The following is a 26255-nucleotide window of genomic DNA, read 5'->3' as shown; positions in this document are numbered from 1 at the left end:
CCGTGTGGCATGTGCGCCAGCAAAGGAGCGAACTCGTGTCTGCTCTTGCTCACAAGTTGCTCCAGCCCACAACTTAGCCTATGCATATACAAAATCTTCACGGGCCCACTAGTTAGCTAAATCATATCCAGGCCTTTTCTTTTCTCATTTTGACTAAAATCTAACATAAACAATTCTATTTTATAGATGTAACTTTATTCGTATAAAGTTTACATATACTAACTTTATACATAGTAATTTTCAGTAACATTTTATATGTAAACTTTACACATGTAAAGTTTATATATGATTTAAAATTCCTTCTCTAAATAATAGTGAAAAAAAAATTCAAAGATAAATTTTGCTGTTGTGTTATGTTTTAAAAATGAATACATATTTTGTGATCACAAAATAAATAACAAACTAGAATAAAAAATAATTTCACAAAAGAAACAAAAAAAGTAAAAATAAGATAAAGATGTCAACTTAAACTACTATAGCCCACAAGGTCCATGTTGTATATCTCCAAATCTAATTATAGTTGGTGATCTGAAATTACAGCGATCTAATCAGTTAGTATACAGAAACGATCCGGAAAAGGGGCGTTCGCGTGAACCAATTTCCACGAACGTTCACGCGATAGCTTTTCTGCCAGCAAAGCGAGTTGGCGTAGACAACTCTCGCGTAAAACAGTTTCCTCATCAACCAATATATTTCCCTTATGCCAGTTGCCGTATCTCTCGACCGAACAACTAGCGCGGTCGCATGCAAATCCATCGAGGATAGGCCTACCAACTATCCTCGTCGTGCATGCCATAAGTATAGCAAAATACTACTTCCATTTATCTATCTACCCTATAATTCATCAGCCAGGGTTTACGATTCCAAGATGGCCTTTCGTTTCGGGCTCTGGCGGAATGACGATTTTCACGAAATCTGGTAGATACCAAACAAATTTCATAAACCAAAATTTGAATACAAATTCCTTGAGTTTACCGATAAGCTCGCGAACACCGGTCGGCTTTGGCGAAATTCCGAGCGAAATCATCGAAGTTTCAATCGATAACTAAAAAAAGAGGTAAACTGATTTTTTCCCTTTTTCTAATTCGTTATTTTTTCTTTTCTTTTCTAGTGTAAATTTCAGTAAATACACGGAATACATCAATTTTTTCGAAAATTTATATCCCAATAAGTTCTACGAATATCATACTATTTATAAGATTTAATTTGATTTTTTTTATCAATTCAAATTTAAATTTTAATGAAACTTATTGAAATCTCGTACGGTTTCTACTTTTGAAATTTCGTGAAATACGACTGATTTTCGTCGGAATTGTGAACTTGGACCAGCTAATCCTTCACTCCTACGCTCTTACATTCAGCAGTCGACGGCCGTGAAAAATGGAACGATCGAGATCATCTCCACCTCTCCCCCAACACCCGCGCGTCCTCATCCCCCAACCCGCGCCCGCACCGTCGCCCCCCAAATCCGCCCTCCTTGCCCCGATTCGCCGCCGGTCTCCTCCCCTCCGCCGCAGATTCCTCCCTCCGTCGATCGCCCCTTCATCACCCAGCCCTCTCACCCTTGCTCCCTCCCTCCCCTAACCCTAATCTCATCCGCGCCGCCGCCGCCGGTACTGCGGATCCCCGATCCGTCGCCCGCCTCCACTCAGCTGCCGCCGCCTCCAAGACGTCGTCACCACCACCTCCATCCGCCACGACGCCCCCACAACCTCCGTCCGCGCCGACCCCACGCTGCCCCACACCGCCCGGTCCTTCGTCGACGCGCTGCCGTTGCGGGCACCGCCCCCGCCCACATCGCCGCCTCGCCCCAACTGCTCCGCCCCACCGCGCCGCGCGGGTGCTCCCAATCCTCGCCGCCGCTGGCCCCGCGCCGCCGGGAGGTGGGCGGCGATGGAGGCATAGACCGGCCCGCCGCGACGGGTAAGTCGTCGGTGTCCTCTCCCCCCCCCTTCCCGGCCAGATCCAATCCGGCAGCTTCGATGCCGGGTTTCTGTGGTCGCGTGTCGGCAATCTGCGATTAGATCTTAGGTTGTTCGGGGGTCGGTGGCTGGGATCGGGCGGTTTGGTGTGGTGGAGGACGCGATCCTGGGTGCTGGAATCGAGGGGAAGCTGGCGTGTTTGGGGGCGGGCGCGTTGCTGCGATCCTTGAGTTTTTGCCTATGGGTGGTAGTGTGTAGCTGGGAGTTCGTCGTCGGTGGTGACATGTTTCTGTTGTAGTGTCGGTGGGATGATGCATATGAATACTAGCAGTTTAACGTGGGGGCACTGAGTTAGTATCAGGACTTAGGAAAACCTGGTTTAGCATGTGAGTTGATTTGCAGATATTACTGATATTTATATAGTGTTAATATATTTCCTAAGATTAGGAATTTAGGATGCATCTATTTTCTTCAATGCTAGTGTTGCATTGGTGTTGTAGGAAAGTTTTTCTTATGCCTGATAACGAGAGTGTTGTTAGTTAGTGCGGAGCATCTTTCAAATTTTAGCTTTATTCATATGTGGTTTACCACGTTAGTATATTCTAACTATGGAATTTTCTTGCAGGCAGAGGCGGTGCAAAGGCGCTATTGAATTAATTTACTCTGGTTATTTATGCTGCATCCTTATGACTTCTGTTTGCCAAGATTCCAACTGCTTATTTGCCCTTACCAGTGAGATCTTATAATAATTGCCACCCTGACTACAAAGAAGCAACTATGCGGCTGTCTTCTTCACTTCAAGATTTGCCTACGTTCTCAAGAATTGATGCATTAGAAAGGGGCTCTAGCACTGGTAGTGATTTGGTCTCAGGGCGTGCAAAACCTATCCGCACACTTCAAAGAGATGGCACTGTTGCAAGCTTTTCAAAAGAGAAAACACCCCCCTCATCACCAACAAATCGAAAGAAATGCATGAGAGCTGCTGGTTGTGCTATTGCTCTGTTCCTTTTGGTGTTCTTTATATATGCTTCTTTGAGATATTTCCATGTCTTTCTCTCGGAAGGAAGCCCTGAATACTATGTTATTCTTGATTGTGGAAGCACTGGGACAAGAGTGTATGTTTACGAATGGTCTGTTAACCATGACGATGGAAACACATTTCCTATTGCTTTGAAACCCTTAGGAAATGCTCCTAAGAAAAAATCTGGTAAATTAACTGGGCGAGCCTATCAGCGAATGGAGACTGAACCTGGGTTGAACAAACTTGTTCACAATGAAACTGGATTAAAGATGACAATAGAGCCCCTCCTTCGAATGGCTGAGAAGTTGATTCCTAGACGTGCACACAAACACACGCCTGCTTTTCTATATGCCACAGCTGGTGTGCGCAAGCTACCGAGTGCAGATTCTGAGTGGCTTCTGGACAAGGCTTGGGATATTCTGAAGAATTCATCGTTTCTGTGTTCTAGAGACAGAGTCAAGATTATCAGTGGCATGGATGAAGCTTATTATGGATGGATAGCTCTTAACCATCATTTGAATATGCTTGGCACCTCATCTTCTAAAATGACATATGGTTCACTTGATTTAGGTGGATCATCATTACAGGTGACATTTGAGACTGATAATTCCATTCAGGATGAAACAAGTATGAGTCTAAGGATTGGTTCTATCAGTCATCAACTTAGTGCTTATTCTCTGTCTGGTTATGGGCTAAATGATGCATTTGACAAATCTGTTGCACATCTTGTGAAGAAGTTGGGAGGGGCAGCTGGTAATGGAAAAGTTCAGGTTAAGCATCCTTGTCTACAAACGGGATACAAAGAAGATTATATTTGTTCTTACTGCCACCCGCTCAAACTAGATGGAAGTCCCAGTGTTGGAGGGAAGACAACAGGCAAAGAGAAGCAGGGAATGGCAGTTGAACTGATCGGGATGCCTCAGTGGAACGAATGTAGTGCCCTTGCAAAATTAACAGTGAATCTTTCTGAGTGGTCCAATGCAAGCTCAGTTGACTGCAACACTAAACCTTGTGCTCTTCCTAGTACCTTTCCGCAACCACATGGGCAGTTTTATGCTATGTCTGGTTTCTATGTGGTTTTTAAATTTTTCAATTTGACTGCCGATGCTACTCTCATTGATGTTCTAAATAGAGGCCAGGAATTTTGTGAAAAAACATGGAAGGTTGCAAAGAGTAGTGTTCCACCACAACCTTTTATAGAACAGTATTGTTTCAGGGCTCCTTATATTACATCACTTCTGAGAGAGGGGCTGCAGATCAAAGATAACCAGGTGATAATTGACTCTGGTAGTATAACTTGGACTCTTGGGGTTGCTTTGTTAGAGGCTGGACAGGTGTTGTCTACACGAATCGATATTCAAGGATACAGAATACTCCACCGAGAGATAAATCCAAATATTCTTATTGTGTTGTTTCTGATTTCAATTGTGTTAGTCATATGTGCCATATTGTGTGTCAGCAATTCAATCCCAAGATCATTCCGCAAGTCTTATCTGCCACTTTTTAGGCAGAACAGTGCAGGCAGTCCTGTGCTTAGCATGGGATCACCTTTCAGATTTCATCTATGGAGTCATATTACTTCAGGTATGTATTGAGTTTTTTTTTTCCTTGACGTTGCTGTTACTTTAAGGTGTTTCCTCATGTAAAAAGCATCTATTGTCTGTGGGGTTGGGACTTAAATTCTAGAAGCACAAAATTTTTACCCTGACAATTCTGTTGATACTATATGTACCATTTATTTTTCTTTAGTAGACGTATAGCCATTGGTTGCTCTGCTTTTTTGGAAAACCAAATAAAGTGTTATACTATATGTCTACTATATACTATGCATCATCTCTTTAATTTTAAACAATCAAACATCTTTCCATTCTAAAAAAGCTGCTTCTTTTTTCTTTTTATATTAATTATTATGTTGGACTGAACTTTTTAATTATTTAATATACTATTATAGAAAAGTAGTTTTTGTTACTTAACTCTATTAACAATGAAGGCACAATAGTATGGAAAGAGATTTCTTTCATTATGTGAAGTCAAACCATCCTGCAATTTCTGTGTGGCTGTTGCACTCGCCTTTTGTTTTCTGTAGCTTGAGGTTCCGTCCTATAGACAAAACTTTTAAATTTGCTTCGTATTGCCATTCTCTTCACAGGTGATGCAAGAACAAAGACACCTCTGAGTCCTACTGTTGCTGGGTCAGAGCCCCATCCATTCAGCATGAGCCATGGATTAGGAGGCAGCAGTGTTCAGCTTATGGAGTCCTCCAGGCAGTCATTGGGCGTCTATCACAGCTATTCTGTTGGAAGCTTAGGTCAGATGCAGTTTTCTAGTGGAATGTGGAAGCCAGGTCAAACAACACTCCAAAGTCGGAGATCCCAATCGAGAGAAGATCTCACTTCGTCACTAGCCGATCTTCATCTTCCAAAGGTGTAGCCTTACATTTCAGAATGACATGACTAGTATGAGAATACCATCCCATAACAAACCTTGTGTAAATAATAGCTCCGGACTATTTGATTTCTTCTCTAATCAAAAGTCAAATTTTGTCGGTATACTGACACTTCAGTGAGATCTAGCATTCACAGAATTGGAGGTATGACTTGGTGCCTGCTGCCTAGTCCTGGGCATGATATTTTCATTACGATGTATGCGCAACAGTACATGTCACAAGGTGAAATTGCAAGAAGAAATTTATATGGTTCACCAAAGTGGTTGGCCGTGGGCTGGAGATATATAAATCAGCTCCTAGCCCCAAAATGTCACTGTTTCTAAATTGTGATATCAATTCAACCGAGCAGGCTGTGTACTTCAAATGTTTCTTATTCTTTTGTTCTACAACATAATAAAGCTGCCTATGGGCTATGGTCTTGTGTCTGTAGAATTGCTGTACGACACCATGTAAGAGTTTTCCCTTGTGGAAGGACATTTGGTACCAACAGAAAACATGAATTATTAGTAATTCCAGTGCTCTTATGTTTACTCATTCAATTATGTCGATGTACAATGCACTACTTGGACTCTGCTAACTGATATGAATTTCGGTGCTTTTTGCTAAACGCATTTGTGTAACTTGATCGCTTTCAGATGGTAGTAAGACACGAAAAGGTACAATAGTTTAGAAAGAGCGCGTAAGAAAAAATTGCATGATTTTGAACATCATGTCATATTTCTTCTGAAATTTTCTACGGAGCAAATCCTTTCATAGGCCAAAAAAAAAATTTTTAATTGGAAATTTGGAATGGTTAATTGATTATATATGTCCGAGGTGAGAAAACAAAAATAAAAATCATGCCCTACCTACACTTTATAATACCGTTCATTTTATCCCCTAAGCTTGAATGTTGTTGGTCTTGCGTATTTAAAAGCTAAAACGAGCTGCCTCGAATAGCTAATATAACACATATAAAACTCAACTAAATTATATACTTCCTCCGTTTTACAATATAAGTCATTTTAGCATTTTCTACATTCATATTAATGTGTCTAGATTCATTAACATCAATATAAATGTAGAAAATACTAGAATGATTTACATTATGAAACAGAGAAAGTACAAATTAGATAAAAATAACTATGTAAAACCATGTTATGAGCTTATATAAATGGTATTAGAAAATTAAGGGAGTTGAACTAGAAAGCAAGAGCGGCTTCGACGCGCATATTTGGTGATGGGCCATTATTTTCGCCATGTAAAGTGTAGATGAGCCAGTCCAATTAGACCCAATGTATAAATATATGAATGTTCTTATTATTAGAAAAATAGTCCGCAAAGAGACTTTAATCATCTAAAAATATAAAACAAGCGAACAGATATACGAGCATTGTACAGTTTCTGTAATGATCATCTCTAAACATAATATCCTCACTTTTCAAACCATCAATAATACAATTTGTTAGATCATTCCTTCAATCCAACAGCAAACGGAGCATCCCATTGTGTGGCTCTCAAAAAAATGAGCTGCAACTATAGCTATTTAAGGATTCCACATAAGCGGTGGGAAAAGGTTGGTCTTTCATGTTTCTACTATCCGTTGCTGGACAATACTCCTGGACGATCATCGCGGAAATTGTATTGCTCATAAATCTTGAACAGTATCTCCCTGCAGGGGACACCAGCTCTATCTTGACGTAAGCTAGGAATGCACTTAACAACTTTCTATGGAGGTGGTAAACTTCAACATGCAGTGTTGTCGGGTGAGCCCCCTCAGCATCTCCGTGCTGCCGCCTCTTGCGGCGGTGTGGACATCTCCAGCCTAAACACCAAGGAGCGTTCACCGCAACCGGCCGTTCGAGCCTTCCCCGTCCGCCCGGTACCGCGTCACGCCGGCGAATCCGGCATTGTCGTCCCAGAGAGCCTCCAGGCGGGGGATCCGACGGAGTGAGGTTAGTCGATATGCAGTAGCTGCTGGACGACGTCATAGTGGTCGTCCGCCGCAGCGAGCCAAGTCGATCGGCGAGGTGTACGACCACTGTTTGCCGATGCTCTCCCACCGCAGGGATCGATAGAAGGGGAAGAGTCAAGAGACTTCCAGCCGGCGCGCAGCCCTCCCACTTGAGAGCTGCGCCAGGGAAGCGGACGGGCGGCAAGGGAGCGAGGAGACGAGGAGGAGGCGACAACGCTCAGCTCGCGAGATGCGGAGGCGCGGAGAGGTGAAGTGACGATGGTGGAGCTGTGGGCTAGGGATTTTAGGGGATGGGGGTTGGCGAGGGAGGCGCACTGATGTGGAGTGGCGGTGACCAACGCCGGTGACGGCTTGTGAATCGGCGATTCGGTGGAGGAGAAAGCGGCGAGACGAGGGGAGGAAAGGATTTCTCTGGAATCTGGATGATGGATGCCACATTTTGAGATAAACTCCCTTGGAAGATTAAAATTTATAAATAGATCCTTTTGTGGATCTCTCCCGTTGATTTCTAATCCAACGGATGCGCGCACGACTCGAACCCTGGAATCGAGTGAAGCCACGTGGCGGGCTAATCGCTCGAGAACGGGCATGAAATTCGATAGTAAGAGATATCCGATTTCAAAGTACACGGTGCTTAATGAACTTCCAATCAAAGTTTAGAGGGGTATTTGGATTTTTTCCAAAGTTACAATAGTTTAGAACTTCATGTCATATTTCCTCTGAAATTTTCTACGGATCAAATCCTTTCATAGGCCCCCTAAAAAAATTTTAATGCTCATCGGAATGATTATATACGTCCAAGGTGAGAAAACAAACTAAAAATCTACTGGCAAATTGGCCCAAAATTTTTTTTTACAATAGGAGGCCTTGGACCTGTTTACACAATGACATGGTGGGCCGGGAACTGGCCTAGCTGCCTCGTAGTCTCTCACCAAACCTCACGAGGACTGTGGGATTACACCCATCACCCCAACACGAATCTCAGCGCGCGCCACGCTAACCCTAAATCGCTGAGATTTACTACTATAAAATCTCCCTCGTCTTCCTTCCTCACTCCGCTTTCAGCCGCCGCCGTCATTGAAGCCCTCCTCCCGCGTCGCCGTTCGGAGATCTCTCGGCCTCTCCCTCCGCCGCCATGGGGTGTGTGCAAAAGATCCTTTCTCTTTCGTCCGTTGTAGTGGTTTCTGCAACGATCCGTTGCATTCGCTCGTGTTAACATGTGTCTTCACTAGAAGCATTTTCTCTATCTCTTTCCTTAGTTTGTAATAAGAAGTGTAGCTATGGGCCATGTTTGGTTGATTCGTTTGTTGTGTGTTCTTGGATTGGTAGAGAGTGAGATTGCGGTAGATGTAGGTAATGTGAGCTTATTGATGGTCCAGTGCTGGTCAGATTTGACACCGTCAGTGATAAACATATTCATAAGCGATATTAATTCTTTGCTGCTGTGTAATCACCCGTCCCTTGGTTTAAATGCTTGAATCTGAGAACCTATGCATGGTAGCATACAATATTTTTGGTGTTAGGAGCCTGTCAAGAACTTGATCTTAGTTTATGCCAGTTTTCTTGTTCCAAATTATTTGAAATGGGATTGTGTCTTAATTAACACTGAAGATGGTTGTGTGGTTAACACTGATGATGGTCGTGTGGGATTGTTCTGCCGCAGATGGCTACAGATGATGGTAAAAAAAAAATTTCTACAAATATTTCATTTTGCAGTAGCTTTTTTTTTTTTTTGAGAATTTAGAGCTTTATTGAACTTAGAAGCATAATACATCAACCAAAGATACATTCTCCATAAAAGGAGAAGATTCCAAAGCTGTCTTAGTCGGACAGTCAGAATGGGAACATAAGTGGGAAATATTTTGACAAACTATTTGATTCAGATTTTGTCTAGATTTATTCCTTGCTTTTTTTGCTAGAAAGTCAGCCATCTTATTAACTTGTCTTGAAATCCATTTGATGTTAAGAGCCTGTGTTCCTGCAAGGGAAATAAGATCTGAAAGTAAAGGGTTTAAGCTCCAATGATGTTCGTGAGAATAATAGTCTTGAACCTGCAAAAGGCTAACTAATTCCTGATTGTCTGAAAGAAGAGTAACATCAATAATATTTAACTTTTGACAAATCAAGATGGCTGTCATGATTGCTGCAAGCTCAGCTTGTAAAGGAGAGGAGAAGAAATTAGAAGCAGCTTGAATAAATAGGGCTTTATGAGTATCAGAGTTATGGATGAAGATTCCAATACCAGTATTACCATCCTGCCAGGAGGCATCAGTATAACAGCGAATTACTGAAGCAGAATTGAGAGAAGTCCAGCTGTTAACATCATGATTTTGAGATTCATGATCTTCACCAATAGTATCAAGACAGGAAATAAAGTTTGAAGACATGATTTGAGCTGCAAAATTAACCTGAATGGGTTCCCAGGTTTTCTTTTTAAAGTAGAAGTCATTTCTAGCTTTCAAAATCATCCAAAGAAGAATAGAGGCTTTTTGAAGGCTTAATTCAGAGTTGTTTGTAGCTAGAACATAGGCTAAGATATCACTGATGTTTTGCATGGATGCAATGATGATTGTATCTAAATGAAATTCAGACAGTTTCCAAACCAGATTTGCAAAAGCACATTGAAAAAACAGATGAGCACAAGATTCAGACAAACTACAACGAGAGCAGGAGTTTGAAATAGTAGGAATTCTGAAGTTCAAATTTTTTGCAGTTGCAAGAGCATTTCTGAGAAGTCTCCAAATAAAGGTTTTAACTTTTGGAGGAATAAATTTGCATTTCCAAGTTTTCTTTAAAAGGTTTAATTGCAAATTTGAAATATTAGCAGCAGGTAACATAGAGTTGGTTGATAAGACTTTATAAGCACTTTGAGAAGTACAAATACCTCTCAAATACCTTTTGAGTTATGAATCCAGTAAAGTTTGTCATCAGTATTAGAATGCACAATTGGAGTTTTTAAAATTTCATTTGAAACTTGGGGATCAAAGATTTGAGACACTTTGGAAATATCCTATTCTTTCCTATCATTCCAGAGATGAGAAACTTTTGTAGGTAAATGAAGAGTCATTGTAGAATCAGTAATATGATTAGGAAGGGATTTCCAAACAGAACACCAAGGTTGATTCCAGATTGAGATATCACCTTGAGAAAGTTGCCAGATGATAGAATTATCCAAAAGATGTCTAATTTTCGGAATAGAACTCCAAAAAGTAGATTTAGGAATTTTTGTTAAAGCTTTCCAAAAGGAGCCCTGAGGGAAATACTTGATTCCCAAACCTCCTTGATCAAAAGGTTTACAAATGTCAGACCAAGATTTTCAACAAATACCTTTTTTACTGTCTTCATCATTGGTACCTGTCCACCAGAATTTCCTGATAATGGCAGTTAATTTATTTAGAAGTTTTTTGGAGTGTAAAATGGTAGACATATAGAAAATAGGGATGGAAGCAAACACAGATTTTATTAAAGAAAGTCTACCAGCATGGGATAAAGTTTTTGCTTTAATAATTGACAGCCTGGTTTTGAATTTTTCAATGATAAAGTTGTAGGCAGTGTTTCTGGCTTTAGTATTTAGAATGAGAGGATGACCAAGATGTTTGGAATTGTTGTTCATTAAGGAGACAGGGAAAATGGATAAAATATCTTGAGTGACACTGATAGGATAGGAGTATGAGAGCTGAACAGAATAGAAGATTTATTCCAACCTGGAGTTTGACCTGATTGATTGCAAAAACATTGAATAATTTGGAAGATGCTTCTAGCTTCTTCAGGAGTGGCTTGACCTACAATCATAAGATCGTCAGCATACATTAAAGAGTGAATAATGGTACCATTTGGAGTTAAAGAAGCTCCTTTGACTTGACCTGTTTGAATTGCATTAGATATCATTTCAGATAGTTCATTTAATGCAAGAATAAATAAATAAGGAGATAAAGGACAACCTTGTCGTATTCCTCATGACTGGCCGTTAAGATTGACAGAGAAGTTTGCCGAATTAATGCAAGCAAGGAAAAGATTTATAAAATGACCATGAAACCCTTTACGACGAAGAGCCTTCTCAATAAAGTTCCATTCTAGACGATCAAAGGTTTTTGCAAGATCAAGTTTCAGCAGAAAAGCATTTTACTTAAAAGATTTTAAATTGAAAGAGTGAACTATTTCTTGGGCAATAATAAGATTATTTGCAATGTGACGACCTTTTATAAAAGCTTGTTGAGAATCTGAAATTAAATCAGGAAGAACACTTTTGATATGATCGGCCAAAGATTTAGAAATGATTTTATAAGAAACATTGCAAAGACTGATTGGCCTAAAATCAGCAGGAGAAGTAGGATAATTTTTTTTAGGAATAAGAGTAATATTAGTATCATTCATACCTTTTGGAAATTGGCCTGAAACATAAAAGTCTTGAACCATTTGAGTGATGTCAGATTTAATCCAAGGCCAAGAAACTCTATAAAAACCAACATTAAGGCCATCAGGTCCAGGAGACCGATTAGATTGTGTTGCTTGTAGTACACTGTACCATTAAATTTCACTTCTCTTGATTTGTGGGCATTTTGCAGGGAATGTTCCATTTGCCACGTTATGTGCTCTTAGCTTTAGAATGAGTGTTGGGGCATTAGCAATGCGTCCTGTTTTTCCGAGGAGCCTAAACAGCCACGTACAGAAAACAGCGAAGCTCCTCCTCTCCACAATGCGGCATGGATTCAGGTGGACCACACCAAACATTTTCCTATGCGAGCCCCATCACTAAAATTACTTTTTTCGGTGAGCTTCTCCCCCTTCTCTCTTTGTAATTACCTTTTTTCGGTGAGCTTCTCCCCCTTCTCTCTTTGTGTCATGCTTTCTCACGTGTAGATGCTGAGATGCGATTGAAAAAGCTGTTTTCTTCTGACGAGGCTCTCGGACACGCGAAGCTAGTGAAGACATGGGCCCCACCTCCTTTTCTTCTCCATGTATACAATCAGTCTAGTTGGAGAGTTGAGGCCAAATGACATATAGATGCATTGTGAATGACCTTATATTTTTGTTATCTATAGCATCTTAAAAAGACAGCAACCGTAGTGTCCGTTTCTGCGACTGCCAGACTAGGCCCGCATTGTCGGTGGGAGAGGGAGCAGATCAGGCCACGCGCGTGTGAGACAGATAGGCGGTGGGATACGTGCGGCCTGCGGGGAAGGAGGGGGTGCCAGATCGGAGTGGGAGAGAGAGAGAGAGAGAGAGTAGAGGAAACAAGAGAGAAGTGGGAGAGCGACGGAGAGCTCCTGATCACCAAGCGGGCGCTGGATCAGCCCCTCCCGTCGCCGTCACCAATGGATCCACGCGCGTGGGGAGGCAAAGAGGCGGCGGGATCTATCGACGAGAAGGGGGACAGATGAGGGCGGGCGCACCAACTGCTGGAAGACGGCCACGTCGGCACCGTCGTTGGCGCGCGCTGCGGCGGTGCGGGTGCTGGCCACGGACCCGGATCCAAGCAGCGTGGCGTGTGTGCGATGTGATGTGAACGGGGAACGAGTGCGGGCGTGGTCGTGTGGGGCAGTGAGTGGACCGGGGTTGGAGTTAGCAATCAGGGTTAGGCATGATGATGAGCTGCTGGGCTGTTCGTGGGCTTCTATGCCTTGTGCAAAGATCATGTGGCCAAAAAAAGGTCAAATGCCAGGAAAAAAATCACGCGGGAGATGTTAAGCAAAATCGTAAGACGTAGCATTTGTCTTAAGTTGGTCCTGAAATTTCATTGCAAGAAAACATGTGGTATGGGAGCTGGGCGCAAGCTCAGGACCCACCGCAGGAACCAAAGATGGGCCGACAAGGCATACAAGAAGAGCCACTTGGGCAATGAGTGGAAGAAACCCTTTGCTGGATCATCTCATGCCAAGGGCATTGTTTTGGAGAAGATGTATGCCTGGACAACACTCATGCTCAATTTTATTACTCATGCTTTCTTAACTTGAACTAGTTTCCATCTGTTTCATTATAGTGGTATTGAGGCCAAGCAGCCAAACTCTGCCATCTGTAAGTGTGCTCGTGTTCAGCTGGTGAAGAATGGGAAGAAGATTGCTGCCTTTGTGCCGAATGACGGTTGCTTGAACTTCATCAAGGAAAATGTATGTGTTTCATTTTTTTTAAGAAGGGTATTTCTTTAACCGGCCTCTATATCCAACTGGATATATGCAGCCTTTTTAATTTTAGAAACATAGCTTATCAAATAGGGAATTTAGCCCTCAAATAATCCAATCTGAAATTCGATCCTATGGAGATTTGAACTCAGGACCTTGGGGTGCTACTCAGGTCACTGCAACCACTAGGCTACATGCCCTTTCAAAAATGTATGTGTTTCATGATCACCACTCACTGAAATAGTTTATCTGAAATGGCATTTCATGGATTTTCTCTTACATATTTTAGGCATTGAACGTGCAGACTAATAATCAAGTCAAAACTCCTCAGCCCTGCGACCACCGTGCCGATGCATGAGGCCCTTGAGTCACTCCTTGTGCCGCCACCTGCCACCTCCTTGCCGCCCGTCACATTGACGCCTGGGACCGCTGTACAGACGCCTGCTACTAACGCGTCGTGGCCTGGGAGCCCTGCGCCGCCGCTTGGGAGCAGCCGCCTAGGACCGCCGCACGAATGCTTGCTGCCGCCACGCCACTGCCTAGGACCGCCGCGCCACCACCTAGGGGCCCGTGCCGCCGCCTGGGACAGCCGCGCCTGCGAACGACGCGCTGCCGCCCGGGGGCCCTGCGCCTCGCCTGGGAGCGCCGCCTCGCTGCCGTCGCCTGGGACCGCTGTGCCGCCGCTTAGGACCGCCGCGCTTGCGGCCGAAGCGTCGCTGCCTGGGGACCTCGCGACGCCACCTGGGAGCCCCGTGCCGCCATCTGGGAGCGCCGCCTCGTCGCCGTCGTTTGGGAGCCCCACGCCGTCGCCTGGGACCGCCACGCGTCCACTTGGCGGCCATCTCGCCGCCGCCTAGGAGCGGCCGTCTCACCGCCTAGGACCGCCGCACGAACGCTTGCTGCCGACGCGCTGCCGCTTGGGAGCCCTGCGCCGCCGCCTGGGGGGCCCATGTTGCCGCCGCCTGTGAGCGCCACCTCGCAATTGTCGCCTATCGGGAGCTGGATTGGGTTAGTATAATTTGGAGTGAGGGCAATTTGGTCATTTTTGTAATTTTTTTTTGTTCTAACCGTGTGGACTAACGGTGTGATGGCATTTTCAGAAGAAATAGGCTTGTATGATGGCATTTTCAGGAAGTTGCGTATGTCGATGGTATTTATGGGATTAGAGTGCTTGTTGATAGTATTTCATAGATTTTCTCATGATTTTGTTTCAAATGTCAGACGGGATAGTAAACACCGTTACGTTGCACTTGAATACTTTCCTTCGATTGGAAACACTATTAGACTATTAGTAAATATACGGAGTCCGAAGCTAGCGATTAATCCACGCGTGCATGCTAAGCTAATTAATTAATCACTCCGACTCCGATTCGTAATCCGACACGAATGAAGGAATTAGCGCTATATAGGTATGTATACAGTGCAACGGCGTTGCCCTGTCTTTCATCATCGACCGGTGAATCGCGATTCTTCATCTGAATCCTCACTTGTCGTCGCCGTAGCTCTCAGCTCGAGCAGATTGAGAGGTCGCGATGGATCAGGAGGTGATCATGGCGACGCCACCGCTGCCGCCGCCGCCTCGCGCGAGGTGCATCGTCCGCCTCAAGCTGCCGCCGGCATGGACGCCGGAGGAGGACGCGCGGCTGCAGCGCCTCGCCAAGGAGAACGGCTTCCGCCGCTGGAGCCGGGTCGCCAGGAGCATGCCACGCCGCTCCGCTAGGTCGTGCCGCGACAGGTGGCGCCACCACCTCGCCCGCGACGTCTACCACCGCCCCTTCACCGCCCGCGACGACGACGAGCTCCTGCGCCTCCACTACCGCCTCGGCGACCGCTGGAAGGAGATTGGCCGGGCCGTTTACGGCCGCACATCGCGCGTCATGAAGCACCGCTGGAGGGAGCTCCGGCGCGGCGGCTTCCTCGCTACTGCCGCAAGGAAGGAGCAGGCGGCGCTCGACATGGCGGACGACATGGTGGAAACTAGCGAAGTGGAGGAGCCAGCTGATCAGTCGCTGCCGTCGCTAGAGTTGCAGCGCAGTACCCTTGCGGACACTCTTGCCTCGAGCTTCGGTTCTTGCAGCCTTGCCACCGACCACGTGATGGATCCCCTGGCCGGCAGCCTCGCGCTAGGGTTCGCGTGCATGGCAGTTTGATGAAATCTAGCTACTGGCCTATTTTGTACTCTGTAATGATTTTCCTTGTTTTAGCTGTACAACCTTTTAGTTGGTCATGTACTGATGTACAAACAATATTAATTCCAATCATCTGGTCATGACGATTATGTTGTTTTACAATAATATTCATATAATGGTATGGCAATAAGGCATTAATACGAGTATATGACTATTTTTGTGTAACCTAGTACCTTAAACGCAATGTAATATGCATGTCTCGTGCGAGGTGCGATATAACAGCAAGAGGAAAGTATGATTATGGCAAAATTGAGTTGTGTAGCAATTTTTTCTGAATTAAATGACAAATGGGCTAGATTAGCTAGCTTACTCCCATTTTGTATTCTATCTCTGATACGTCCTGGAGCTATACATATAAACAGGAATAGGACTATTCCGTTGATCTCAGGAGTCAGAACTTATATAAGAATCTCTCTATCCCATGTCCCTATTCTCATCTCACGTATACCCTAGTACCAATGTATCCTATACTCCTAAATCTCCTTATTCCAATCTTACCTATACTACTAAAGACCTAAACTATCTCCCTATTCCAATCTTGCGTATACCATAGTGTCAACATTTCCTACATTCCATTTTCATGTATAACCTTTCGACAATAATGACACCCAAAGCGCATCCCCTCTCAAATGCGTACTGCTCACTTTGATGAATTTCAAATGAATTCAAAAAATAAGTTTGAAAAAAAAGAAAATACCAATTCTTTACTATTATAAAAATTAAAGATGTTTTTGCCGGTACTTTGGTACGTCATCCTTGGTTGCCGCGCCTCGTCAAGGAGAACGGCTTCCGCCGCTGGAGTAGGGTCGCCAGGAGCATGCCATGCTGCTCTGCTAGGTCGTGCCGTGACAGGTGGTGCCACCACCTCGCCCGCGACGTCTACCACCGCCCCTTCACTGCCCACGACGACGACGAGCTCCTACGCCTCCACTACCGCCTGGGCGACCGCTGGAAGAAGATTGGCCACGCTGTCTACAGCCGGACCTCGCGCGTCATGAATCACCGCTGGAGGGAACTCCGGCGCAGCGGCTTCCTCGCTGCTGCCGCAAGGACAGAGCAGACTCTCGACATGGCGGACGATATGGTGGAAAGCGAAGTGGAGGAGTCAGATCAGTCGCTGCCCACTACTAGGAAAAACATTATCGATAGCGGCCGAAAAGGGTCTTTGCAGGCGGGGCGGCCGTCCGCCTGTAAGCCAACGACTGTGAAGATCGCCGATCTTCGCAGGCGGGGCGGCCATCCGCCTGCGAAGATAATTTTCGCAGGCGGACGTTGGCTAGTCCGGTCTGCCTGCGAAAATAGGAATCGGCCGCCTACAAAAAAAAAAAAAAACTTCCGCCTGCGAAGATAGGTAGAAAATATTGAAATTTAATAATAATTTGCCCGTAAATTACTTTTAAATTATTGAATAGAAATTTTTGCAGGTAGATTATTATGTACATATATTGGAAGATTATCAAGCATTTGGTACTGATAAATGTACATATATTACATTACTCAAAAGTGTTGCAAAAATATATATATTACAATATTTTTTTACATTGTCACTACAAATATGCCATCTAGTTAATACATTATGGCATAGCATTGTTCCACTCCCGAAAATCCTTGAATTCGTCACTTGTGGCTAGGGCACCCTCTGGGTCAAAGAAATCTCCTTTCACATGACACCACTCATGGTGGATGAAGTGGCACATATCACGCTGGACATTTTTGATGCCTGTATCGTCAAAGCTTGTTCGACATTCTAATCTTGGCAACTGCATGCATTGAAGATAAACAATATATTAGTATCATAAATATGTGAAGCTGTTTAGCACATAGTATAGAGACTTACATCCTCCGCGTTAATCCTGTACCTTCCATTAACTCTAAGGAATTCGCAAGCGTAATACCCGCAAAGGACCGTTCCTCGCGGTTGCTTGTGACACTTCAGGACATATCATAAAAAAATAGTTAAAATTTGCAATTAGTGAAACAATTGGTATACATTAAGTGAGTGGAATATTACCGGCTAATAGGTACGTACTAGCAGCTTCTCCCTTGTTTGGGTCTATTCTCCACCCTTGAACTTGTAGTACTGGTACGCACTGTATGGATGTCGTACCGTTTCACATTAAGGAGGATATTTATTTATAATACATTCATATAAAAATGCAAGAGTCATAATCACTTACTACTGTAAGATTGTTAGAAATTCTTTGTATTGCTTGTGACTGTAATCGAGAGGGTCCAAGACTACCACGGTTTCGTCTTTAGGGTGGATGAGTAAACAGATATAATGATCGCTACATATTAACAACAGCATAGTTAGTTAGTACCAGCTAAAATAAGACATATGTGCAGAAGATAAATGTACCGGACTTACTTAAAATTATAAGCAGCCATGACGACTCTCTTATTTTGAAAGTGCAAGAAGGCTCATCCAATGTACTGTGCGACAGTAATCAATTTCTCCTTGTGCAAGCCTTTCTTATATTCAGCTATCTCTTTTGGATTCATGCCCTTCCGTTGGTCATACCCTGGTGCTAGCCTCACGGTATGTTGTGTTTGGCAGATCCGAGTTGGATCCAAGAAGCCGATAGGTTCTTTTTTTTCTTAGCATCCATGTATTGCATCCTGCAGAAGAAGTTTGTTAGTAACAATCACATGGATTTGTATTGTACATATTTTTCATATAATTAATTAAAACTCATACTCACATGCACCAAACACCGATGTAGTTGACGTCCATCTTATCCCGACGATATATGGCGCGGAGATATGAGAAATCTAGCCATACGTAACCTTCTTCACCGAAACAATCTGCCGGTGATCAAGCTGTTATATTGCCCAAGCCTTTCTTGCTGGCCTCCATGTAGAAGGTATGTAACCTTTTCATCTCCCATGGTCCTTCGTTCAGTGCCCATTCCGGCAAGAGTGCTTTCCCATGTTCGTACTTTTCCGGGCAATCATCGGTTGCGAAGTATGTTGGCCCGGCTAGTTCAGCGGCCTTCTGGGGGTCATCATCTATGAGCTTGGCATGTTCCTTACCCCCTCTGAAGAAGGTTACCATGAACTTCTCCTTGTTCTCATCTTTGGACTTGGAGTCGTGGCTCCTAAGCACTCTAGGCACCTCTGAACTGGTAGTGGCTTTCTCAGGGACCGTGGTCTCTTGCACCTCGGGGTCTTTCGCAGGAGAAGGGTCTTCAAATATTTCTGGCTCTGTACCGTCCCATTCGAATCGTGGTACTTCTTCTATTTCTGACCCGACTGATGCCACAAATTGCACCTCTGGTTCTGCCACTGTAATCTCCATGGGCACATCCGGCACTGGAATCTCCATGGCTGCCTCTGGCATTGCAATCTCTGGTGGCACTTCCGGCACTGGATTTTCCTTTTGCATCTCGGGTTCCTCCGCCTTATCAGTCACCTTCCTCTTAGGAGGTCTCGGAGGTTTTTCCCAACCCCGGTTTTGGCACCACAGGTTTTTGCGTGGCGTCAGTGCCCAATCTAAAAGGATATGTCATTCTTGTGCCAGAGAATTACAAGATCGACCGCATCCCCAAGTACGGATACACCATCTGCAGTCGGGAAGTCAATGTCGTAGGACTCAAACCCTTCGTGGACCACTTGCGGCTGCACCTTGGCATATGCATCGGGTATGAACTCTTCATTATATGTTCTCCCAGGGATAGCAATGGCTGTAGCAGCCTCAAGAGTTTTCCCGGAGCGTCCAATGGGAACGTGCAATCTGCAGGTTGTATTCTCTTTGAGGTCATTGAAGGGGTAATCTGGCTCAGGTTCTTTGGTTTCGGGGCAAGGCAAAAGCATGTGCTTGACGCAGAAATCCATCATTTGCCTTTCAAACTCCGCAGCCCCTTCGTCTCTAAGTTTATCCTTGTACGCTTCACGCTTCTTGTGGGGGTCATGTTTGAACCCTTCCTTCCAACTCATCTAGCTCGACACACCTCGAACCCTTCCCCCATGCTCAGGAGTACCCAGCGCCGTACTTAGCACATCTTTCTCCCTCTTAGGCTTGAAAAATCCTTTCTTCTGTGAACTGGATAAATTCTCTATTTTATTGGCAACGCTCTGCAGCTCCGGATCTTCAAACGATACTTTGCCTTCATCTGTGATCTTCGGAGTTCTAGCTCTTACCCAGTTCCTTGATCTCTGTGTCCATTCCTCCATTAGTATCGGTTGCCCCTTCTTCCTCATTTCCTCCTCTTTTGTCCACTGCTCCACCTTTGGTGCGTATCCCGCGGAGCCTAAGCGATGAGGAAATTTGTTCTTCTTGGCCAACTTTGCATACTTTTGGCTCCTTTGAATTTCTTCCGGGGAGTTCTTCAACGTCAGAAAGTCGTCCCACTGATTCGGGGTTATGTTGGCATAAGTCAAAAACAGTGTGCGTCCCGTCTTCACAAATTTCTTGTTCAAGGTGGTTTTCCAACCACGCCAAGACTTGGCCATTGTTTGCAGTGCACAATTCCTCACTGCTGCGTCTGATCCATCCGGGAACTGGAAGATTTTCTTCAACTCTTTCCATAGGACTTCCTTATCCCCATTCGATACATGATCCCAGTCCTTGACCGTGATGGGGATCTTTTCCCTTACTATTATGCCACACTGTGAACTAAATTTCACATGTGCCGTCTTAGGGGCGAGCGGCTCTCCTTTTGGCGAAACATGAGTAACAATATGGAACCCTTCATCCTTTCTATTCACGGTTCTCTCGCCCTTCCTTTTCTTCGCCTTTGCTGACCGTTCGCTTTCTTTGAGCCGGTTGTGTTAGCTGGTACCTCGTCGTCTTTCGACGGAACTTTTTTCTTCGGCTGCTGTTTTGATTGCCATGGCGCCGTTTCCTACGAGAAGGTATACATGAAAGTTTCGAATTAGCTCGGGCTAATAGTTATCACGGTGAATATTTTACATATTAAGTTTACTTACCCCTTCTTTAGGGGGAATGTAGTCCTTGTCGCCTTCTTCACCGTCGCCCTTTTTCCTTCTCTTCGGGCTTGGGCTTGGACAAGGATCGCTTGGCGAGGAGTACTCATCGTCTTCGTCAGCTACATCGCTGTCGGAACTATCTTCCTGTGGGACCGTTGGTTCTGGAGCAACCACAGCAGCAAGGGACTGCTCTTGCTCCCCTAAACCTTTCTCTTCAGTCCCTTTAGTACTATTGGCCATCGTTTCAAACCTCTAACATAAAAAAATGTTATCCTCCACATTTTAAATTACTCAAATTAGTACAAACAACTTTGTACAAAAATAAACTGTATATTAACAATATGTCATATGAACAAATTTAAATTCTCTGAGATTCCCATATTAATACATAGCGAAAATAGATATGTTATTAATTAGTACTTACTGTTATGCTAAATTAATTAGTACAAACAAATTTAAATTGCAAAATGTTATTAATTAGTACTTACTATTATGCTAAATTAATTAGGACAAACAAATTTAATTTGCGAAATTAATTACTACTTACTATTATGCTAGAATAGATATGTTATTAATTAGTACTTATGCTATTAATCAGTACTTAATATTATGCTAAATTAATTAGTACAAACAAATTTAAATTGCGAAATGTTATTAATTAGTACTTACTATTATGCTAAATTAATTAGTACAAACAAATTTGTACAAAATTTGATATGTTATTATCAAGTAGTGCACTAATTCATAATTACATTTCCTCGACATGTTGTTTAAAAAAAAATAAAAAGGCAAACATATCCTCCATATTTTTTTAAAAAAATGTTAATATACCCTCCCACATGTTATTAAAAAAATTTGACAAATACAGATATCCTGCAAAATTGAACATACCCTCCCAATTTCATTCACAAATCACCCACATTCCCAAATTCACATTTACAATCATTCACATATCACCCACCCCTCATTCCCATTCACACCCACATGCACACACATATATACCCCCTCACACCCACATGCACACACATATAAAAAGAAACACCCACATTCACACACGTCCGTGGACGACGAACGGCCGACGACGAGCTTCGGTCTTGGACGACGAAGGAAGGGTCGACGACGAGGTTCGGCCGTGGACGATGACCGGCCGATGAAGCCGTTCAGCCGAGGACGTCTTCGCTCGTGGACGACGAAAGGGCAATGAAGCCGCTCGTGGACGACTGCGAGAGAGAGAAAGAGAGAGATGGCGGCGGCGGCTGTGGAGCGGCCGGCGGCGGTGGAGAGGTCGGCAGCACAGTGGAGGGGCCGGGGGGGGGGGGGGGAATTGGCCGGCGGCGGTGGATGGTGCCGGCGGTGGAGCGCTAGCTCGCGCGCGCGCGGTGGACGGCGGCGGCGGCGGCGGAGCGGTGGAGCGGCGGTCGGTGAAGCTCGGCGGTGGAGCGGCAGGCGGTGGCGATGCGGCCGGCGGCGGGAGCGGGCGGCGGTGGAGCTGGATCGACGGCCGGCGGCGCGGTGTAGTGCGCGGCCGGCGCGAGCTCGAAGGCAGGCGGCGCGCGGAGGACGATGGTCGGAGGGTGAAGGTCGCAGGCGGGTGGCGGCGGAGGACGGCGGAGGTGTGCGGCGGCGAAAAAATTTGGCAGCCTGATGGCGCCAAAATTTCTAGGGTTCCCGCCTGGACTTAGAAATTTTGGCGCCGCGGGCTTGCCCTTATATAGGGAAAGGATCTTCGCAGGCGGACGGTCCGCCTACGAAGATTTTTACAAGGATGACTCTATTTATTTCAGAATTATTTTAAAATTATTTTTGTGATTTGAAAATGTCTACAGTAGTTGTAATAAAAAAGGTAATTGTACATACAAGTAGATAAACCTTAGTATTACTACTTTTCAAATGTAAATATTACTTAAATGTTTCAAACATTAATATTACTACTTTAAAAAACATATAGTAGCAATTTTATATGTGCACTTACCATTGTTTGAAATCTTTTTAAAATAAGTTTTCAAACAATGGTAAGTGAACATAACAAAATGCTACTAAATTTTTAAACCTCTTTTAAAAAAACTTTTAAAAAATAAAAAACTGTAAATGTTACCCTACAAATGGTAATTGCACATAAAAATTAGTACAAACTAATATGCAAAATGTTGAGTGCAATTGTTCGTCAATTTGCGATATGATCACACATCACCTAACATACCACCATTACATAACTACTAACTTCTTATATGCTTACATGCGACTCAAAAATCATTACCCTTTAACATTTTTTCCCACACCGTCCGTGCGCATGTAAGGCTTCACGGTCTTCTGAGTAGATGTCTCGACATTCTTAATCTTTTGTACAAACTGACTATAAAGTGGCATACTATCGTATTGATTGTAATCTTCGACATCTTCAACCCCATCCACTCCTAATATCTTTTGTTTCCCGGGTAGCACTATATCTTTCTTTAAATTTGATGGGTCTTTCACATAAAACACTTGTGCTACGCGATTGGCGAGTACCCAAGGGTCATCCTTGTGACCCACACTTGCCAGGTCAACAACAGTAAGACCGAATTTATCAACATTGACCCCGTTCGGGTATTTTACCCACTGGTACTTAAATATAGGGAATTGCATTGTATGCCCATAGTTGATTTACCATATTTCTTCAATAAACCCAAAATATGATTGTTTTTCCCCGGCTTCATCAATTGCCTCCACACGGACACCGCTGTTTTGCGTACAGGTCTTATTATCTCGTGCTCTTGTACTAAACAAGTATCCATTAATGTCATATCCCTACCAAGAATTTACTGTAGTTGATGGACCACAAGCCAACTGCTTCATAGTTATTTCATCGGTAGTTTGTCCCTCAGGTAAGTCTAGGTCTCGCAACCAATCTATGAAGATACGCTTGTGTTCTTTCATTATCCACTCGGTGGTGCGACCCTTATTGTTAGCTCGTATTTGTTCGATATGTTGATCGATGTACGGCTCAATGATAGCAAACTGATGAAGCACGCTGAAGTGAGCTTCTTGGAATGATTTGTGATCATGGGTGACGAATCTCTTCTTTCCTATCGTTCCCCTGCCACTCAATCTGTCCTCGTGTCGGGGCACAGGTACTCCAATTGCATATCCATCTTTGAGGTAATCAATACAGCACTCGACAACCTCTTCAGTACTATAACCCTCAACCATTGATCCCTCTGGATGTGCACGATTTCGGACGTAACTCTTCAAAACCGCCATGTAACGCTCGTATGACCACATTTGATGGAGGTACAATGGGTCAAGCGCAACCATCTGCGGCACTATGTGAACAATGAGGTGCACCATCATATCAAAAAATGACGGAGGGAAACACATCTTAAGTTGGCACTGTGTCTCATGTGCGAATGTACGGAGATTTCCTAACTCTTCGAGACTAATGACCTTATGCGACACTCCGCTGAAAAAGTAGCACAACCTTGTGATAGCAACCTTTAAATGCTCCGGTTTTATGGCCCTTATTGCAATTGCAAGAAACACGGTGAGCAAGACATGACAGTCGTGTGAATTATAACCAGATACCGACAAATCTTTCATGGAAACTAGTCGACTGACTCTGACATCACGGAGTGAGTTGCAAAATGACTTCTTCTCCTCAGGTGTCAGTGTGAAACAGGCTGGTGGAAGATATACTTTGTCATTCTTCTCTCCTTCTTGAGGGTGTAACTCTTCCCTGATTCCCATCTCGACTAGGTCCATCCTTGATTGCAGACCATCTTTAGTCTTCTTCGGCATGTCCAACAATGTTCTAACTATGTTGTCAAACACATTCTTCTCTAGATGCATGACGTCTATGGCATGCCGAACTTACAGATCTTTCCAGTATGAGAGGTACTTAAAAAATATGGAATGCTTCTTGAATGGGGGAGGGAGTTTATCATCTGGCTTCGAACTATCATCTTGCTTCTTACTATCCCCTTGTTTCGTATTCTTTTCGGGTTCTTGTGCTTTGTCCCCTTTGATGGTTTCTTAGTCACTTTTCCAAACTCACAAACAATTTTCTGTCATTGCACACACCTTTTCTCCCGATGTAGGTTTTGGTGCAGGATCAGTCTCTTCAGTGCCATCGAACTCCGCCTTCATCTTGCGGTACTTGTGATTTGTGCGTAGGAACCGCCGGTGCCGCATGTACACAAGCTTGTTGGAACCCGGGAGATACCTATAGTACGTTCCATTCAAGTAGATTACACATCCTGTTTTACCTTTAATTTGACCTAAAACTGAAAACATTGCTGGATAATCGTTAATGGTCACGAAGATGATGGCCTTCACTGTGAAGTATTCCCTTAAGTACTCGTCCCACACTTTCAATCCCTCTTTCCATAAATCAACCATATCTTCCAACAATGGTTCAAGAAAAACGTTAATATCAATACCAGGCTGACGGGGTCCCTGTATGAGGATACAGAGTAGTACGTATTTTCGCTTTTGACAAAGCCAGGTAAGAAGATTATACATGGTGAGAAGCACTGGCCAAGTACTATGTGAGCTGCTCATGTCTCCAAAAGGATTTAACTCCATCAGTACTCAGGGCAAATCTAATGTTCCGTGGGTCTTTAGCAAACTCTCTATACTGAGCATCAAAGTTTATCCACTGACGAGCATCTGCCGGGTGTCGAATCATCCCATCCTTCTTGCGCCCTTCTTCATGCCAGCGCATTAGTTCCGCATCTCGCGGGTTTGAGTATATCCGTTTAATGCGGTCTTTGACAGGAAGGTACCACATCACAAGCTGCGGGATTTTTCTCTGTCGTCCCTCAGTTGTGTCAGATGGTTCTAGGCCAGTATTGCTATTCGATTTGTACCGGCTAGCACCACATGTTGGACATTCATCTAAAGAAGCGTACTCTTTCTGTACAGTATGCAGTGATTTACGCACGCATGAATCTTTTCCACACCAAGTGAAAGGGGACATATGAGTTTCTCTGCTTGATATGTGCTGGATGGTAGTGAGTTAGGCCTCGGGAGCATTTTCTGCAGAAGTTATAACAGACTGTCGAAACTAGTATCAGACCATCCATGTATCGCCTTTAACCTCATAAGTTCGAGAACTTACCGTAGTGTTGTGAACTCACTGTCACAGCTCTTCGACTCATTGTACAAAACTTCCTTTGCTGCCTTCTGTAAAGCTTCAAAGTTATTTAACCCTCTAGACGACCCCATCAGCACCTCGGGTTCTGCATGACGTAACATTTCCTGTAGGTCGATTTTGTCCTCAACAGAACCATCGTCACGCACCATGTCTTCAACTTGTGTCGGAACTACATTTTCAGGCCCGTCCACTTGTTCTTCGCCATGACGTGTCCATATTTTGTACTCGTCCATAAATCCACGAGTTACTAAGTGCTCCTTCACTTTAAAAGCATCGTCGAAGTCCCAGGCTATTTCATTCTTACAGTCAGCACATTCACAAATTATCTTCCTCATATTGTTCTTTTCAGCGTGTGCCTTGGCAATACCAATAAATTTAGACACTTCATTTCTATATGGAGACAAAAACCTCGGCCAATGATACATCCATTCCCGACTTTCCATATCTCTAAAAAAATGCACATAAAATATTTGCACAATTAATACCAAATTTGTAGGGTTTATTGAAAAAACTTATCGCTATTCAAAACTAATTAACTAAAGGT

General features: G+C 43.9%; 2 protein-coding genes across 2 annotated transcripts in view; both read left to right on the top strand.

Annotated features, from left to right (window-relative positions):
* Nucleotides 1–1394: 1394 nt before the first annotated feature.
* Nucleotides 1395–5923, top strand: LOC127752747 (probable apyrase 7). Its single transcript, XM_052278150.1, has 3 exons — nt 1395–1923; nt 2548–4527; nt 5093–5923. Exons 2-3 carry the CDS (start codon nt 2700–2702, stop codon nt 5371–5373), a joined length of 2109 nt encoding a protein of 702 aa, XP_052134110.1. The 5' UTR covers nt 1395–1923; nt 2548–2699; the 3' UTR covers nt 5374–5923.
* A 7001-nt stretch (nt 5924–12924) lies between these two features.
* The window catches only part of LOC127785824 (40S ribosomal protein S23-like), a 36373-nt gene continuing 23042 nt past the window's right edge, over nt 12925–26255 (top strand). Inside the window, exons 1-3 of the mRNA XM_052313205.1 lie at nt 12925–12993; nt 13088–13242; nt 13324–13450. Of these exons, the coding sequence (XP_052169165.1) occupies nt 12925–12993; nt 13088–13242; nt 13324–13450 (351 nt within the window). The remainder of the gene's footprint in view (nt 12994–13087; nt 13243–13323; nt 13451–26255) is intronic.

Source organism: Oryza glaberrima, chromosome 10 (assembly GCF_000147395.1).
Source record: "Oryza glaberrima chromosome 10, OglaRS2, whole genome shotgun sequence".
Taxonomy (NCBI): Eukaryota; Viridiplantae; Streptophyta; class Magnoliopsida; order Poales; family Poaceae; genus Oryza; species Oryza glaberrima.
Note: the sequence above shows the minus strand (reverse complement) of the source record. Positions and strands in the feature narration are given on the sequence as shown.